At 42.8% G+C, this 16,993-nt stretch overlaps 1 protein-coding gene across 16 annotated transcripts in view; it reads left to right on the forward strand.

Moving 5' to 3' along the window:
* The window catches only part of CARMIL1 (capping protein regulator and myosin 1 linker 1), a 468,543-nt gene extending 452,247 nt beyond the window's left edge, over positions 1 to 16,296 (forward strand). For 6 of the 16 annotated variants that reach the window (XM_078368165.1, XM_078368167.1, XM_078368162.1 and 3 more), the window contains 5 exons: positions 1,027 to 1,108; positions 2,547 to 2,759; positions 5,600 to 5,731; positions 8,301 to 8,450; positions 15,230 to 16,296. In XM_078368165.1, the coding sequence (XP_078224291.1) occupies positions 1,027 to 1,108; positions 2,547 to 2,759; positions 5,600 to 5,731; positions 8,301 to 8,450; positions 15,230 to 15,366 (714 nt within the window). In that variant the 3' untranslated portion in view covers positions 15,367 to 16,296. Of the gene's footprint in view, positions 1 to 1,026; positions 1,109 to 2,546; positions 2,760 to 5,599; positions 5,732 to 7,938; positions 7,964 to 8,300; positions 8,451 to 15,229 lie in introns of all 16 variants that reach the window. The other 10 variants (XM_078368170.1, XM_078368171.1, XM_002746166.6 and 7 more) reach the window with 5 other exon arrangements.
* The last annotated feature ends 697 nt before the right edge of the window (positions 16,297 to 16,993 follow it).

Below are 16,993 nucleotides of genomic sequence, written 5' to 3' on the forward strand. Positions count from 1 at the left end.
CTTTTTTCTGTATCTAAATGCCTCAGTCTAGTGTAGACTTTCTAAACTTTCCACTCCTGCCTCAAGACAGTGGCATTTCACTTTCCCCACCACCACCATTTCCTTGTCACTAATTCCTTCCACCTGCAGATTTTTAAAACATGTATTCAGTCCTGTTCATCTGTATTTACCTCCTAAATAATCAATTTGTGTCCTGTGGTTCTGCCTCAAAGCAAGGAAGACCCTCCTTATTTCAGGACCCTTTTCACCTATATTATAATTGAGGTTGGAAAGGTTTCTGCAGCTTTGGAAATTAGGTTTCTTTTTTTAATAGATAAGGTTTTGCTCTGTCTCCCAGGCTGGAGTGCATTGGTGTGATCATAGTTTACTGTAGCTTCAAAGTCCTGGGGTCTGTCAGGTGATCCTCCTGCCTCAGTTTCCAAGTAGCTGGGGCTTCAGATGCATACCACCATGGCTGGCTAATTTTTCTATTTTTTGCAGAGATGGGGGTCTCACTATGTTGCCTAGACTGGTCTCGAACTCGTGACCTCAGGCAATTCTCCCATCTCAGTCTCCTGAAGTGCTGAGATAGATTATAGGCGTGAGCCACTGCACCCAGCCAAAACTAGAATTTTGGAAACCAAACCTAGAGCAGGTTCTGTAAATTTCTAGTGTGTAAATGCCCTCATCACATGAAGCATCAGGAGCTGCAAAGCCTGCAGAGATGTTCAACAGGAAAAGCAGGAAAGGTCACCAAGCTCACTGACTTCCCCCGGCCCCGTACACCTCTCACCTGTGAGGGGCCTTCAGAGGAACCAAACAGGCCACACTTTGGACCCCAGACCCCCAACTCTAAACACGGAATAGAATGTTTTCCTCACAGCTTTGTCCCAGAGGAGAGCCTACAGAGATGGGTCAGGCACAGTCACCATGACAGCAGCTGAGTGAAGGAGCCCTTATTTGCTGTCATTTACTATCTGCTCTGTTTTTTCACTTTTGCATTAAATAAATGTGCATTTTGGGGGGGTTGGTGCTTGAATTTTTTAGAAGCTTGGGAATGATGCCGTATCCCAGGATCCTTCCAGCCCAGCCTTGAACAGCGGAGAACGGTTGGATGGAGGTGGGGCAGGTAAGTCAGGCCATTGCCTTCACCCACTAACGAAAAGCACTCACCTTCTGATCGCAGGAGTCACATGTGATTGACGGAAGAAAAATTTAAATGGGGAGCAAGAACGGATCTCTTTGTTGTACATTCTCTGAAAGACCTCATCCCTTCACCTGCCCCACCTGCCCCTGGGGCGCATCCTGTAGCCTTGTGCCTGGACAGGACACTTTTTGATTTCCCAAAGGGAGAAAATTCTGCTTTTTCCTTGCAAACTCTAGCTTGGAGCATTTTGGCAAAGTCGGGGGTGGGAGCGGTGCACAGGATCATGCCTGATGTATTTAAGAATAAGCCGTGTGTGTATATGGAAGACGGGTGGCTGTCTTGCTGGTGTGAACAATGTGCTTCCCTTGCGGTTTGAATATGCATGAACTCCAATATCCCTTGTCCCCTAACTTTTTAGGTATAATAGAATAAGAAAATAGATGAAAGCTGGAGTGTAATGTGTTAACTATGGGATAGAATCCTCGTTTTGCTATTTGAGATTCCTAGGCTTAGCTACAGTATCTTTGTGCAGTAAGAGCTGGATGATAAATCACATTTCATGGGCCTATTTTTGCTAGTTGTCTTGTTAAATTAAGGCAGCAGTATGGATAGAGGTGGGGAATGAGATGACATTTCTGGAGCTGTTCTCACTAAACATGAGATTGCAGCCAACAACATCAGCCTCCTCACTTGAACCTGCAGCCAGAGCCCTAACTGCCTGTTGTCCAGAACCAAGGCACTTAAATGTGGTTATACCTGTACCTTGTGCCAGATTTGAGAAAAACCTAGATGCTTCAAATGAGGGAAGACCTGCTGCTTTCCTTGTATGTGATCACGGCACTGTATGCTCTTAAATGTAAAAGCTTGTCAGGTTGGGCGCGGCGGCTCACGCCTGTAATCCCAGGGCTTTGGGAGGCCGAGGCAGGTGGATCACAAGGTCAAGATATCGAGACCATCCTGGTCAACATGGTGAAACCCCGTCTCTACTAAAAATACAAAAAATTAGCTGGGCATGGTGGTGCGCGCCTGTAATCCCAGCTACTCGGGAGGCTGAGGCAGGAGAATTGCCTGAACCCAGGAGGCGGACGTTGCGGTGAGCGGAGATCGTGCCATTGCACTCCAGCCTGGGTAACAAGAGCGAAACTCCGTCTCAAAAAAAAAACAAAAAAACAACTTTTCATCTCTGGAATAGTTAGGGCTGATCAGAAAAGAACCAAAAAGTTTATTCCTTTTCTACAACGACCATTACACTTCCTTCAGATGTTTTGATGTTAAAAACATGCTAGAACAGCATACTCTTTCTTAAAATAACGATGACGAGAAACGATGGGAAATGATTATAGCAGTTTGTCCCAGACTTCCAGCTTCCAGTTACTGGCTTCTTCGAGCTTGATTTTTATAGTGTCCTTTTTCCTCTTAGTGCCTAAACTGCACCCAGGTCTTCCAGAGAACCGCTTTGGTTTGGGAACACCAGAAAAGAGCACCAAAGCAGAACCCAGAGTGGAAGCAGGCTCCAGGTCTCGAAGCTCATCCAGCACACCTACCAGCCCGAAGCCCCTCCTGCAGTCCCCCAAGCCCAGCCTGGCAGCACGGCCCGTCATCCCGCAGAAACCAAGAACAGCCTCACGGCCTGGTAAGAGTTTTGCAGTTAGGGAGTTGCATTGTGACTGGGCGGCTTCTCAGATCCAGCTGGATCAGACTCTGCACGTGGTTTCAGGGTCTGCTGGTGAGCCAGGTACATCAGCATCTGCAGGAAGGGATCACAGAAACCTGTGCAAAGCTGTGGAAGTGATGAGAGCTGAGGGATTCCTTTCCTCAAGGCTGAGGCCCACCATGTGTGAACACTAGGGACTCTGAGACTGTCCTTGCTTACAGGGGTACAGGCTGGTTAGTAGGCAAGACAGGGAGATCAGTCTTTTGTCACGTTGACCCATCTTCAGTGCTTGGCTTGGGGTTCAAATCTCTGTCTCCAGGGTGTTCAGACACTTCGAAAAGCAGCAGTTCAAGGATGAAGGCTCCAAATGGGGAAAGCACAAGCTCTTCAGTCTTTATGCCATATTCTGTGATCTATCAAGGGTTTAGAACAAGACCGGGCAAACAATGGGCCTGTTTTTGCCGGACATAGCCAGGATTTGCACTGGTGTCATCTGTGGCCGTGGCTGGCTACGGTGGCAGAGTGGTGTACTTGCAGGAGGGCCATGTGATCTGCAGAGTGTAATATTTACTCCTGAGCCCTTTACAAAAAAGTTTCCTGACTGTTAGTTTAGAGCATCAAATGATAGAAGAAACCTAAAAAGATTAGAAATTGATTGGCCTTCACCTTTTTCTCTCCTGTACAGAAGAAGGCCAGGTGTGGTAGTGCACACCTGTAGTCCCTGCTACTTGGGAGGCTGAGGTGGGAGGATTGCTTGAGCCTGTAGTTTACGCTGTAATACACTGTGATCACAGCACTGCACTCCAGCCTGAGTGACAAGACCCTATCTCTTTTTTTTTTTTTTAAAGAAAGACCATGTTAAGGTTTTTTTTTGCTTTTAACTTTCCATTATAAGAATTTTCAGACATATACAAAAGTAGGATAGGTAATATAATGAAACCTGTATCAATTCTTTAACTCTTCCGCTTGTTCTCCCACAAAAATAAGGCAAACAGGGATAAAATATATATAGTCAGTCATCATGGCTAATCTTTGAGCACTTAGCTGTGTCCTTGGCACTGTCGTAAGTGCTTTATGATGAACTCTCAGTATCCTCCTCCTCATCACTGCTCCATTTTACCGATGAGGAATATGAGGCAGAGATACTGAGTTTGCCAAGCCGCGCAGCTGGTGTGTCTGTGTAGCTGCCAGATGTTTGGACTCCACTGGCTGTCATGGTAACTGTGTTTCTATTGACGTCTCCCCCATGGACATGCATTTTGTAAAGTAGGATGCACAGCTCACCCTAGTAATTGATCAATGTGCAGATAATTTGGGTAGAATCAGAAAAAAGGCAGAATCCTGTGTGTCCAGACTTCTTCCACTTGTGGCTCTTTCCCATATTCCCTCATGTATTTTTTTTTTGAGACGGAGTTTCGCTCTTGTTGCCCAGGCTGGAGTGCAATAGCGCCATCTCGGCTCACCGCAACCTCCGCCTCCTGGGTTCAGGCAATTCTCCTGCCTCAGCCTCCTGAGTAGCTGGGATTACAGGCACGCGCCACCATGCCCAGCTAATTTTTGTATTTTTAGGAGAGATGGGGTTTCACCATGTTGACCAAGATGGTCTCGATCTCTTGACCTCGTGATCCACCCGCCTCGGCCTCCCAAAGTGCTGGGATTTCAGGCGTGAGCCACCGCGCCGGGCTGTTTCATAGCTCTTAGAGTGGTGTTAAGAAACTTACGTTTTTATAGAGCTTGAGACTTTAGCAGCCGTTTTCAAATATGCCGTCGCATTCCCTCTCCACGACGGCTCTGGCAGATTGTGAAGGTGGATTGCGTTATCTTCATCCCTGCTTATTCGGTTAAGCAGGTCGGCGACTGGAAGTGTAAGACTGAAGAGAACCTGGCTGTAGATTGTCTTCTGTGTGCACAGACGCTCACACACCGACTTAGGAATTGCCTTGCTGGTAACAGCAGAGGAAGAAGCATGATCCAGTGGTCAGGGGTGTCCAGTTTTTGGCTTCCCTGGGCCAACTTGGAAGAATAAGAATTGTCTTGGGACATACACAAAATATGCTAACACTAACAGATGATAAGTTTAAAAAAAAATCATGTGATGTTTTAAGAAAGTTTGCAAGTTTGTGTTGGGCTGCAATCAGAGCCATCCTGGGCCACATCCTTGTCCATTCCTCTTAGGACGGTTTGGACAAGCTTGTGGAAGATCTGTCCTTTCAGTTAGGATGAAACCGTGCTGGTTTTTGAATTAAGTGACTAGAATTCTAGTCCTAGCTATTCCGTTATCTTTTTAGTTTTTAATCTCTTCATTTGTCCAGTGACCAAAGGCTTTTCTGGTTCTAAGGCCATGATTCCAAATTATTATTAGTAACCTACATACATACCTGCATGCATGGATACACACACGCACACGCACACACACACACACATCGCATATATGCTGTTGTACTGAGCTTTACAACGGGTAAAGACAGTAGCTTGTAAATATTACTTGTTTTGTGAAAACCAAACAGCCTTGGTGTTTAAGTCAGAAGGAACATGAGGTTTACTTACAGTCTAATTTTCAGATGTCAGCGCATTGAAATTCTTGATCTACAGGATAGATTCACATCTGTGCAGGTAGTAACTTTTTATAAGTATTCACTGTTTTTCCCTTTTGTTTGTTACTTCACTGAGCCAAATCACAAAATTAATTTTTGGCCAGAGAAATTCTGTGGTGCTCTGTTTTTTTTTCAGTGATTTATTCATATGTAGATTTACCAGGCTTTATGTTCTCGGAATCCAGTTCATGGAACAGTTTGATTCGTGTGTTTGTGTCTCTTTAGACGACATTCCAGACTCTCCCTCCAGCCCGAAAGTTGCCCTTCTTCCACCTGTCCTGAAAAAAGTTCCTTCAGACAAGGAGAGAGATGGCCAGAGTAGCCCCCAGCCCAGCCCCAGGACATTTTCACAGGAAGGTAAGGATTTCTTTCCTCTGGGTTAGCTCCCCTCAGTGAGGGGCCTTTCTGTATCGAGAAATTCATCCTGGACGTCACTCATATCTTAGAGTTTGCTAAAGTCAACATCCCTTGGGTTAAACTTTTAGAAATGGAGTAGTTTCTTAGTTTAGAGACTTGATTCAGCGTTATCGATGACATTGGATCTTAATGACAGATGAACAGAACCCAAGGATCTAACTTCTTTGCAAGAATAATTCCTAGATGTTTCTGAATTGCCTTCCACCTTGTTAAGAGCTCCTTAAACAGGATGTTGTGACATATTTGCAGCTACCTATAGATTTCTGAGTCCCATATTTTCCCAAAACGTTTTCCTCATTGTGGTAGGTCACTGCTGCTGCAGGTCAGGAGCCGCACTCCCCGGCCTGAGCTACCTTGCGGCTCAGTCACAAGGTCAGACGCTCCTCACTCTCGGAAGTGGGGTGCAGGCATGGACATTCTCAGGGCAACCTTGCATCAATTTGCTCCTTCTGATTTGCTGAGGTTGAAGCACAGCAAGCTAATCCTGTGATGAGAATGCTTTCTTCCCAACTCAGCCTGAGCTGTCAGCAGTTACTATCAGAGGCGAGGCCTGGCTGTGGCTTCAGCACGCTTGCCATTTCTTTTATAGGTAATAGTCTTACCCAGAATAAGTTAAGCATCGACATCATCCTGACGTGTTACTGACTTTTGGGTTCTGTCCTATGTCATGTGTAGTGTAAATGCCATCTCCGAGCCCCATCTATAAGGAAATTCTAGAGCCTCACCAGCCATCTGCACCTGGAAGGCTCTCATTGTGGTTTGGGAGTTGCTATGTTTTATTTAAATTTATTTAATGCTTTAGAATTCTTTGATCTCTCTGACTCTGTTCTCGTCCTATATTGGCCTGTTTTCTTTTGTTGGTAATAGTATTGGGTTGAAGTTAGTAGAAAGTGTCACCGAATACTGTCTTTGTGGCTTGGAAATCTAATGAAAACTGCCTGCTTTCTCATCCATCCTACAGATTTATTTGGTGGGTAGAAGTTTCATTCACCCATTTGCCATAAATAAAAGGTAGTGGGGTTGAAACCAAAGCTGCTGAACCTCTTCTGTCAAATAGAGAAACCAAAGCTTTCGGAAGGTAGCTGGTATCTATAGTCATTTGACATGAGGCAGATAAATACAGCGTTCAGTATAATAATTAATCGAAGCCTTTGGAAGACTTGGTATAAAGAAAGGACCTTTGTTGGTGCCAGCTCAGAGAGACTTGAGACGGCAAGTATTCTGTGGCAGTCCAGTTCTCACCACCAAGTTCCTCCCCTATTCCTACCCTAATTTTCCATCCTTTCTGCAACTGCTGACTTTACATCTTTGCTTTTAAGGAAGCGTTGAAAATGCCCAAAAGATTCGGAGAGAAAAAGGAAAGTGAGGAGGAGGTGGCAGTGCCAAGTAGGAATGTTCATTCATCTTGTCCAAAGCAATTGAAACACTGAAGGATTTGCAAACATAGAAGAAAAAGATCAAAAGGTTGAATACAAAAATCATTGCTTTAACATTTCTGGAAAATGATGTTTTCTAGGTGTCTGTAGAGATCAAAACAAGGCCTCGATGAACCCACTAGCCTCACAGGCACAAATACGTAGCGTGGAGCCTCTCTAGTTAACAAAGTTGGGGAGATACTGGATACCGCTGCAGGCTTTTAGCTGCTCTGAAAAAGTCGAGTGTTCTTTCCTCAGGAAGTTAGAAACAGAATGTGTTACTCCTTAAACGTTTCAGAGCTTTAGGGGTAGATGTTTGATTTCCTTCCTCATCCTTCTCCCTCCCCCAGTAGCAAGCCTTAGGAATGGCTCGCGCTCCCTTCTTTGCATTCGGGCAGTAGGGATGGCTGAGCTGTTGAGACCATCACTTTCATGTCTAGGATGCAGAATAAGGTGATCACAGACATCATCCCGATGTTATCACTTGGTATTGAAATTGAACTGAAAATATACATAAAATCTGGGAATAGTCTGTAAATGTCCGAGGTGGTAAGATTTTGACTTTATTTTTCAGCTTGTCTGCTAAGGTGGCCCAGAAATGGCAGCCACTTGTGAGTTCTCTGTTTCTTTATAAACTGTCCCCATTGTGCTCTTTTCTGGTTTTCTAATCTGTTATTCATGCTGGTTATTTCATTACTTCATTTCCCTGTTCTTTGCCTCCCTTTGGACTAGCGTGCCCAACTGATTTCTGAAACAGGTAAATTGCTATGATTCTTTTGGATCCTTCCGTGGTGAATGTGATTCTCATTAGTCCATTGTGGAATCAAAATGGCGATACTGGGGCCTTTGTATTAATACTTTTTCGGGGCAGACTCAGAGCTCACCTCATTTTACACGACATTTCCATAATGTTGGCTGTTGAATTCTGTAGATAATGATATATATCTGCCCAGGACCAACACTGTAGGTTCCTCGAATCCTAAGTGGGGTGGGTAAGCTGATATTTAATTTTTAATATTTATATTTTTAAGTATTAATGTCAACACATTGATGTCTGTGCTAATATAAAGGGTAAAATAATCCCTTTTCCTCAGTAGTGCAAAGAGGAGATTATTACAAAAGACATTCAGATCATGGCAGTGGCAAGCCTTCCAGTAGAGGGAAAAGATCTTCAAAACTGTCCTCCACCATTGCAGAAGAGGAAGTGAAAGCAATTGGGCACAGGAAGTCACAGCCAACAAATGGTTAGAGCCTTCGATTATCATCCCTCACTGACCCGAAGCTTATGAACTGGCACTAACAAAAGCAAACTGTAACTGAGTAACTTCCGTCATGGGACTGGGTCAGGGATTAGTCATACAAGAGAGTTTTGTTTGCGTTTTTGATTTTTCTAAATCTCAACAGGATGGTCCTTTTATTTGAGGCAAATATATATATAGAGAGAGACTTAAAAATCTAAAATTAGAAATTCTTATGACGAAGATCAAGTTACTCTGGTGACTTGTCCTTTCAAATTTTGGTGCTCAGGCAAGTTTATTTTTATAACCGGGGTCAGACCTCCTATTCTCTTCCTTTATAGCTTTACTCTCCTGTTAGGTTTTAACTGTAGCTGGATCAGAGAGTTTTAGGATGACAGAGGTTATATCCTTAGAGAATAATGGCCTAACATCTTACACCCTTTCAGGAAGGGATCAATAAAAAGTCAGCGACTCAATGCAGACATGGGGTCATGCACATGATCTTTCAGTGGCCATTTTATCACCCTTAGTAAGAAAGGAAAAGTACCAGTTAACTTGTCAACCTTCAGGAACAATTTATTCCATTTGCTAGGAGTTACTCGCTGACTTCTGTCTTTCATCTGCCCCTGTAGTAAATTCTGTAAAGTTCTGTTCAGGTGATAACAATCCCAAGAGACAAAAAGGAGACAGATGTCAAATCGGCTTTGCCATCCAGTGGGAAATTTAAGAACAAGTATTCCTGACTTGTATTCAGAGAACGAGTATTCAGAGAAAAAAAAATGTCATTTTTGTGCCTAAAGTACTCATCTCCTCCCTGGTTAATAAAACTTTTTATCCTCTTTATTGCAAAGGGATAAACCATTCTCGAATCTTCACTCTTTGCTATTGATAATCAAACACTTCACAGCTTAACAGCCCAGTGAGGGAACTGTTGTCTTTGAGAACTTTCTTTGATACACGTTTTAAAGCAAAAAAGCATCTACCAACTGCCTGCCAGGGACATTTGGAGCCTGCCTTCTCAGCCAGTGCCCTGAGATCAGCCACGTGTGCTCACTTGCCTGGGGTTCCAGCGTGTACTAGATAGGTGGTGGGGTGGGTTAAAGACACCACTGAGAGCGTAAAGCAAAGTGTATAGGACACATAAGGATGAAACATTCTGTTTGGGCCGGGTAGCTCCTGCCCTACAGAAAGCCACCTGACTTGACCCTTGGCTTTTATAGAAATTCCTATGTCGTAGATTTGCTTATAGACACATAGTTACCATAACTCCTCCTACATGAAAGTTTCTCTCACATTACCAGAAAAACCTCTATCTCCAGTCCTAGAAAAGTTACATAAATAAATACCTAAGACATTTATTTTCTGACGAGTTATTTTTGAGAATTTATTTATTTATTTATTTTTTGAGATGGAGTTTCGCTCTTGTTACCCAGACTGGAGTGCAATGGCACGATCTCAGCTCACTGCAACCTCCGCCTTCTGGGTTCAAGCAATTCTCCTGCCTCAGCCTCCTGAGTAGCTGGGACTACAGGCGTGCACCACCATGCCCAGCTAATTTTTGTATTTTTAGTAGAGACGGGGTTTCACTACGTTGACCAGGATGGAGTCGATCTCTTGACCTCATGATCCACCCGCCTCGGCCTCCCAAAGTGCTGGGATGATAGGCGTGAGCCACCGCGCCCGGCCTTTTAAGAATTTATTAGGCCAGAATCTCCGTCTCTGTATTGCCTGTTTTGTTAAGAACACCTAAGGCTGCATAGATGTTTTTAGATTCTGGAGCTTTACATTTGAACTGTTGTTTTCATTGACTTATGTCACTTGATTATTAACAAAGCACCACTGATGCAATGTTCCTTCTTCAACAGGCCACTAAAAGCACTTTATAGAACACAAAAAGAGACGCACCCTCCCCACCCACCACCTGTCGCCCAGTGCCCACTGATCATCCAATGAGGCTTTGTATTAGAATAAAAAGGGGACAAACGCAGAGATAACCCAAATTATGGAAAAGCGAGGAGAAGAAATTCTGTATCTGTCTCAGATTTGTTCATGACCCGCTTAGCTTAAAATTCTCATTGTGAGGGGCTGGTCAAATGACGGAATTAAATAGGACCATCTTGTATTATTTTTATGCGTTGATTTCTTGAAATAATGACAGGCATTAAGCAATTTTTACAGGAGCTTCAATTTAAGCGATTTTATGAATAATTTTTAAATTATGTTTTGTTAGTGCCGATTCCTAGCATTTGACTGTCTTCACCTGTGAGAGCTGCATAGCAGTCTGCTTTCTGAATAGTTCCTGGTTAAAAAAAATGACATTTAGCACATCAATTCTATTAAACAATTGCATGTACTTACTTTTAAGTCTTTTAAGAGCAGCTTTGTGTACACTAAAATGCCTTCTTATTTTTGTAAATCATGTATTCATGCAACAAACAGAGGCTATTCTCAAATACTGTTCTCAAAGCATGCTGCATATTTTTATCACGAATATTATGTTTTAATTGTGTGGCTATTATATTAATTTGACAGTTAAAATGCTTAATTTCTTTTACTAGAAATATTTGAAAGCACTTTTTTTCATTTCGTATCATTTCCTCTCTACATTTAATTATAAGTTGCTATGTTTTTGTAACAGTGTATCCTATTTTCTTGAAGAAAATAGTGCTTTTGGCTTTGAATGCATTGTAATGGCTCCTTTTGTGCAGGACATCCTATTCTGAGACTCCTTTTCTATGTCACTTGTCTCTTCCATAATGCAAGCTGCAGCCAAAATACATACTTGGCTGTGACTTGCAGACTGTAAGCCAGTGCTCTGCTCTACTTTTTCCACCAGATTCAAGTTCTGCTTCCCTTAAGTGAGTTCTTGAAGATAAATTTAACGGTTGGCATTTTGGGCTCTTGATAGAAAGTATGAAAAAATTAGGGCCAACTTCTGAATGCTATTTTAAGGTCATAGTGTTTTTCTTGTGGAAAATATGGATGTCAGTGGAGCTCACAATGGAGAAAATACCAAATTTTCATGATTCTCTAATTCTGCATTTATATGCATATTTCAGATTCTCTAAAATTGTCTCATATATATGCAATGTCAAATCATCTTCAAGAATGACAGATTTCATGTTCAAGCCTCTCTATAACAATTACTGCCGCTATAGACAGGATGTATGTATACATGGAGTGTTTGTGTTATTGCCTGTTCATTTACTCAATTAGCTTTAATAGTGTGTAAAATGGTGATAAATACGTGTGTAGTAGACACATGCTTAGAGATGCTCCAGCACTCTTAATACTTGCATTGAAGAAGTGTTTGTGGAATAATCGGATTTCTTTTTCACCCTGTTAAAATCAAGCATGAAATCAAGCTGCCTAAGAGGAGCTCTGTTTGAATTTGTAAAAAGTCTAAATCTTATAAATATTAAAAAATAAATTCTAGCCAGGCATAGTGGTTCACATCTGTAATCCCAGCACTTTGGGAGGCTGAGACTGGAGGATGGCTTGAGGCCAGGAATTTGATGCCAGCCTGGGCAACAAATGAAACTCTGTCTGTACAAAAAAATTAAAAATTAGCTGGGTGTGGTGAGGTACACCTGTAGCCTCCCCTGTTCTGGAGGCTAAGACAGGAGGAGCCCTGGAGCCCAGGAGTTTGAGGCTACAGTGATCTGTGACTGAGCCAGGTGAATTTCAGCCTGGACAGCACTCAGTATCTATAAATGGACAAATGCATAAATGCTTGCATGCTCACATACATGCACACGTTCATTCTGGAGTTTTAAGTTTCAAACAGACATAATTCTATGTAGACCATCCTTTGATAGAGGCCAGTATAGTTGTAGTTCACGTCTTAATTACGTGGAATTACATAGATGTTCCCTCAGGGCTGGAAAACAAACAACGGAGAAGTTGCCCCTACGAAGTTGTTCCCTTAGGGATAAGGCTGGAGACTGAAAGACAGACTGCTTTGACTTTCAGACTCACCACATTAATTGCATAACTTTGGCCCCTTGATCTCGTCGGTGTTTCTGTCCTTGAATGGTGCTTGCCTCCTGGACTGTGAACCTGTCATCCCGCTGCTAGTCTCATCACATGCACAGTCACAATGGGTAAGAGTTTAATCAACGAGGTGAATATGCTTAGAATGAATTCCTAAATAAAGTAACCACCATAGTGGAATTCTAAGAATGTGTCATCTTCCCCCCTGCAGTCCCCGAGACCTGGACAATTGGGAAGCCCAGTGTCAGTGAGTCAAAAGAATCAACAGTTAGGTGGAGACAGAGGGACAGCCTCCTTTCTGCAGGAAGATTTCTGTGTTGGATGTCTTTGAATTTTAATCATGCCTGCTCCAATGACCCTTGTCCGTAGGGTTGTCTCGGTTTTCTGTGACATGAACATCGATGGTTATTTGAATTTCTCCAGTTTTAGACGGTACTCTTACGTCGTGTCATACAACATGAATTAGACCTGAGATTGCCAGGAAGCAAAAATATTGGGAAGAATGAAAAGTTTGATTATCCTTTAAATCTAAGAATTAGAACAAATGTATTTGCTCTGAAGACAAAGGAGCAGCATATTATATTTATTTCTCCCCTTGAATTTACAGTGTGTTTTTGAGGCATTTGATAGAGATGAACAACTTATTTTGGCTTTAAAACAATGAAAAACTATTTTCTAGCAGATCTCACAAGATGTGCTCTAGTTTGGGGTTGGTTGGGTTTATTGCAAAATGTTTTCAGGATAAAGATAATATAAACCTTCCCCACTTTCTTTTGTTCTTAGTAATTAAAGCAGTTCTGTCTCTTGGTATCAAATTGCTTTTGTGAGAAACGGCCAAATATTTATAGACATCTACTCAGCTCATTCTCCAAACCTGACAGCATTGAAAGGGCCAAACAAGTGCATTTAATTTTTTTTACCCAACACAAGCTTAAAAATAAAAATTGCCCTTCAGTTTGGGTGACAGAGCAACACCCTATTTCTAAAAAGAAAAAGAAAGAATAATAGAAATCAATGATAATATTTCTTTGTTGCCTTCTTCCCCCAATTGTAGAATTTGCCCGAAACTGTTAGACGTAAAGAAGACAGAATTTAAGAAATTACCTACTTTATTATCAGATTTGAAAGATTTTTTTTCTTTTCAGAATTTTGAGTCATTTCCATTTAATTTCATTAGCTAAAAATTTAAATTTTGATTGTCTGTATACCAGAATCTGGCTGTATTACCAGTATTGGCAAGAGAAGTACTCTATTAGGTTTGCATTTTGACTGTTAGGTTTTTTTTTGAGACGGAGTTTCGCTCTTGTTACCCAGGCTGGAGTGCAATGGCGCGATCTTGGCTCGCTGCAACCTCCGCCTCCTGGGTTCAGGCAATTCTCCTGCCTCAGCCTCCCGAGTAGCTGGGACTATAGGCATGCGCCACCATGCCCAGCCAATTTTTGTATTTTTAGTAGAGACGGGTTTCACCATGTTGACCAGGATGGTCTCGATCTCTTGACCTTGTGATCCACCTGCCTCGGCCTCCCAAAGTGCTGGGATTACAGACTGTTGGGTTTAATGAGCTTTCACTTCCTGAAATACTCTTTGGTGGGTTAAACATTTTAAAAGCCAGCTCCTGGCAAGATGAGGTTTTTTTTTTTTTAGCAGAATGCAAAAATCAAGTGATTGGAAGCATTAGATGAATCCTATAGCTTTTAAAGGGCTGATGAAGTGCGTTCCTGTTTGGACCATTTGAACTTCCGAGTAATGTGATAGCTGTGCTCTTCCTTCAGGCTGCACAAAGTATGTGGGTTTAGTATTTTTAGCTCAAGAGCTGTCTATACAATAGACAGGATGAATAGTGTTTAATAATCCTTAACAGCTATGCTGGAGTACGGCATTCGAATCTTTTCCCCAGGTATCATAGAAGTGAAGTCACGTTCTAGTTGGAAAGAACATGGGCTTTGGAGAGACAGATCGTGTTTAAATCCTGGTTTCAGGTTTTACAAAACCGACCTTACAGAAGGTAATTGTGAGGAATAGCGATAAGAAAACAATGAGTACCTAACACACAACACGATTCTCCCATCATTGCTTTGTTAAAGCCTCGGTAGATTCCTCATATTTATGTGTAATCAGAGCAGGCAACAATTATGGTAATTCTTTTACCTGGAGGGTGATTCCAAAATGGTTGAATGTGTCATAGGCAGTATTTAATGCATTTTCACGAGACTTCATTCTTTTCCCAGAGGGTGAAACTAAGGCTTTCTGAGTCACAGAAAGGTCTGACAAAGGTTTCTGGGGACTTTGCTGATATCCTGCCCCACAAGCCGGAATGACACACCCTAAATCATCTGCAAAAGGCATCTAGTGGGATATCTGTCCAGCCAGCTTCTCGTCAAGGCTCTGTCTGCCCTGTTCTCTCTGCCGCATGAGGGTGCAGCTGCAGCTGAGGAGGTCACCAGGGGCAGAACAGCTTCAAAGCCGTCCTCCCTCCTGGCATCGCCCTCCCTTTCCCCACCATGCTTGCCTGAGGGGTCCTCACCTCAGATTCTTGTCTACATCTGTGAGAGGTTCACCCTGTGAAAGACTGTGTTTTTGTGTGTGTTTTCTCGTTTTGTCTCTGCTTTGCTGGTTGGTTTTACATTTCTGTCTAGAGTCTCCAAACACAGTAGCCAGTTTGTTTCTGAGAAAGCTCACCCTGATCCCCTCTCCTCCCCGAAATCTTCAAGGCTCCTTGTCTCAGCCCATTGTCAGTCAGGCCATTGGTATTACTTTGTCAATAAACTGTGCAACTTCCCTTTCTATTTCAGTTTCAAGGAGAAGCTGGGGCCAGCAGGCCCAGGAGTATCAAGAACAAAAGCAGCGGTCCTCCAGTAAAGATGGCCACCAAGGCAGCAAGTCTAGTGACTCCGGGGAAGAAGCAGAAAAAGAGTTTATTTTTGTGTGAGGGTCACCCATGCAGAAGGCTTCCTGCGTGGGGTGCGTTGGTAGCCACCAGAGAGGAACAAGGGCAGCACCTCTTCTTCCCAGGCGTCCTCTGGGTGCTTTATTCCCTTGTTTTTTCTTTATTTCTCCCCATACCCCTATCCCCTGCCTTTTTTTTTTTTAATGTATAGAAACAAATCCATTTCTTGGTAATCAAAGCACATTTCTTTGGTCTTCCTCCAACCCTTGGCATTTGATTTCTAAGCATTCCTTTATATGCCTTTAATGAAAGCCAGCAATTATCCCATGGGCCCTACTTGAATTTCTCTGAGGCAGCTACAGATTGCCCTGCAAGATGAGTTTTTGGAGATAAATGAAATAACTGGACACACACTCACACAAATAACAGCACAGCAGACCACGGAGTCCTGCTGAGTGGACCTGTGTGGAGTCTGCACAGGACTCCGTAGAGCAGTTTATTCTTGATGTATGCAATTGCACATTGTAATTATATTAACAGAGCACACTAATAATTTGTGTAAATTATATATATTAGATCTTGGGTATGGTTTTTACATTATCCCATGGGAAACTTCTTCCTTCCTGGTGTGGAATTGTACATTTAAAGCTTGGGTGGTGACCTTTGCATACCGTCAACCAGCACAGCTGAGAACAGTGAGAAAGGCCCACGGCTGATTTTACCATGTGCCCAGATTAATGTATATAGTTGATTGGAATGAGGTTTTATGAATATTCATGTTTTTGAAGGCCTTTAATTTCTGTCTGCATATTAGCTTTTAATGTGTGATTTTAAGAGAGAATACTTTGACACCTGTAAAAATCAAAATACTACTCTTTATAAGACATTTCACAAATATTCGCTTACGTTACAGGCTGGAAGTATTTTATTCATATGTATATTTGTACCAATAAAATGATTTTACAAGTGGAATCTGGACCTTCTCCAGTTACGTTTTTAGTCTGGACTAGCTCAGGGTGCTGAACTTCGGTTTTGTTTCCAAAATCCGCAATAATCAAACTTCTCAGATAACCAATCTGGGAACCATTACCTTCGAAATGAAGAGCTTACCAATGCCACTGCCTCTCGTCACCTCTGGGAAAAATGGTAAAGTTTACCAGAAGAACATAGAATTAAGAGTCTGGTGGAGCTCCCATCACCGTTAGCAAGGGTCATACGAGGGATGCAAGTATGCAAAGAAGGTGGTTTGAAGCGTTGCAGGCCGTGGTTGTCTGTTGGGAAGAAGAATGACAGAAGGTGGGTCGGCATGACATGGCTGTTTTCCCTCACCACCCTCCACCTGGTGCCTGGCATCTGAGTAAGTACCCATCATGTAGACCGGATGCTCTGCTGCCTTTGCATGACCTCGTGAGGGCAGAAAGACACAGGATTGGTTTCTCCAGCTGCAGCTCTGCTGTCATCAGTGCTGATGGGAATAAGTACCCTCACAGCTGCCACACTGGGAGAAGCGTCAGAAGACACAGACGAGCACGATGCCTCCATGAGCTAAAGGCTGTGAGGACACAGACCCATAACCCAACCAGAAACAATACAGTGGGACGGAACCATACTCATCACAAACACTGCTGTGGGAAGCGGGTTACGTCTGCCTGTGCTGCTCAGGAACTGC

The sequence above is a fragment of the Callithrix jacchus genome, chromosome 4 (assembly GCF_049354715.1).
Source record: "Callithrix jacchus isolate 240 chromosome 4, calJac240_pri, whole genome shotgun sequence".
In the NCBI taxonomy this organism is placed as follows: Eukaryota; Metazoa; Chordata; class Mammalia; order Primates; family Cebidae; genus Callithrix; species Callithrix jacchus.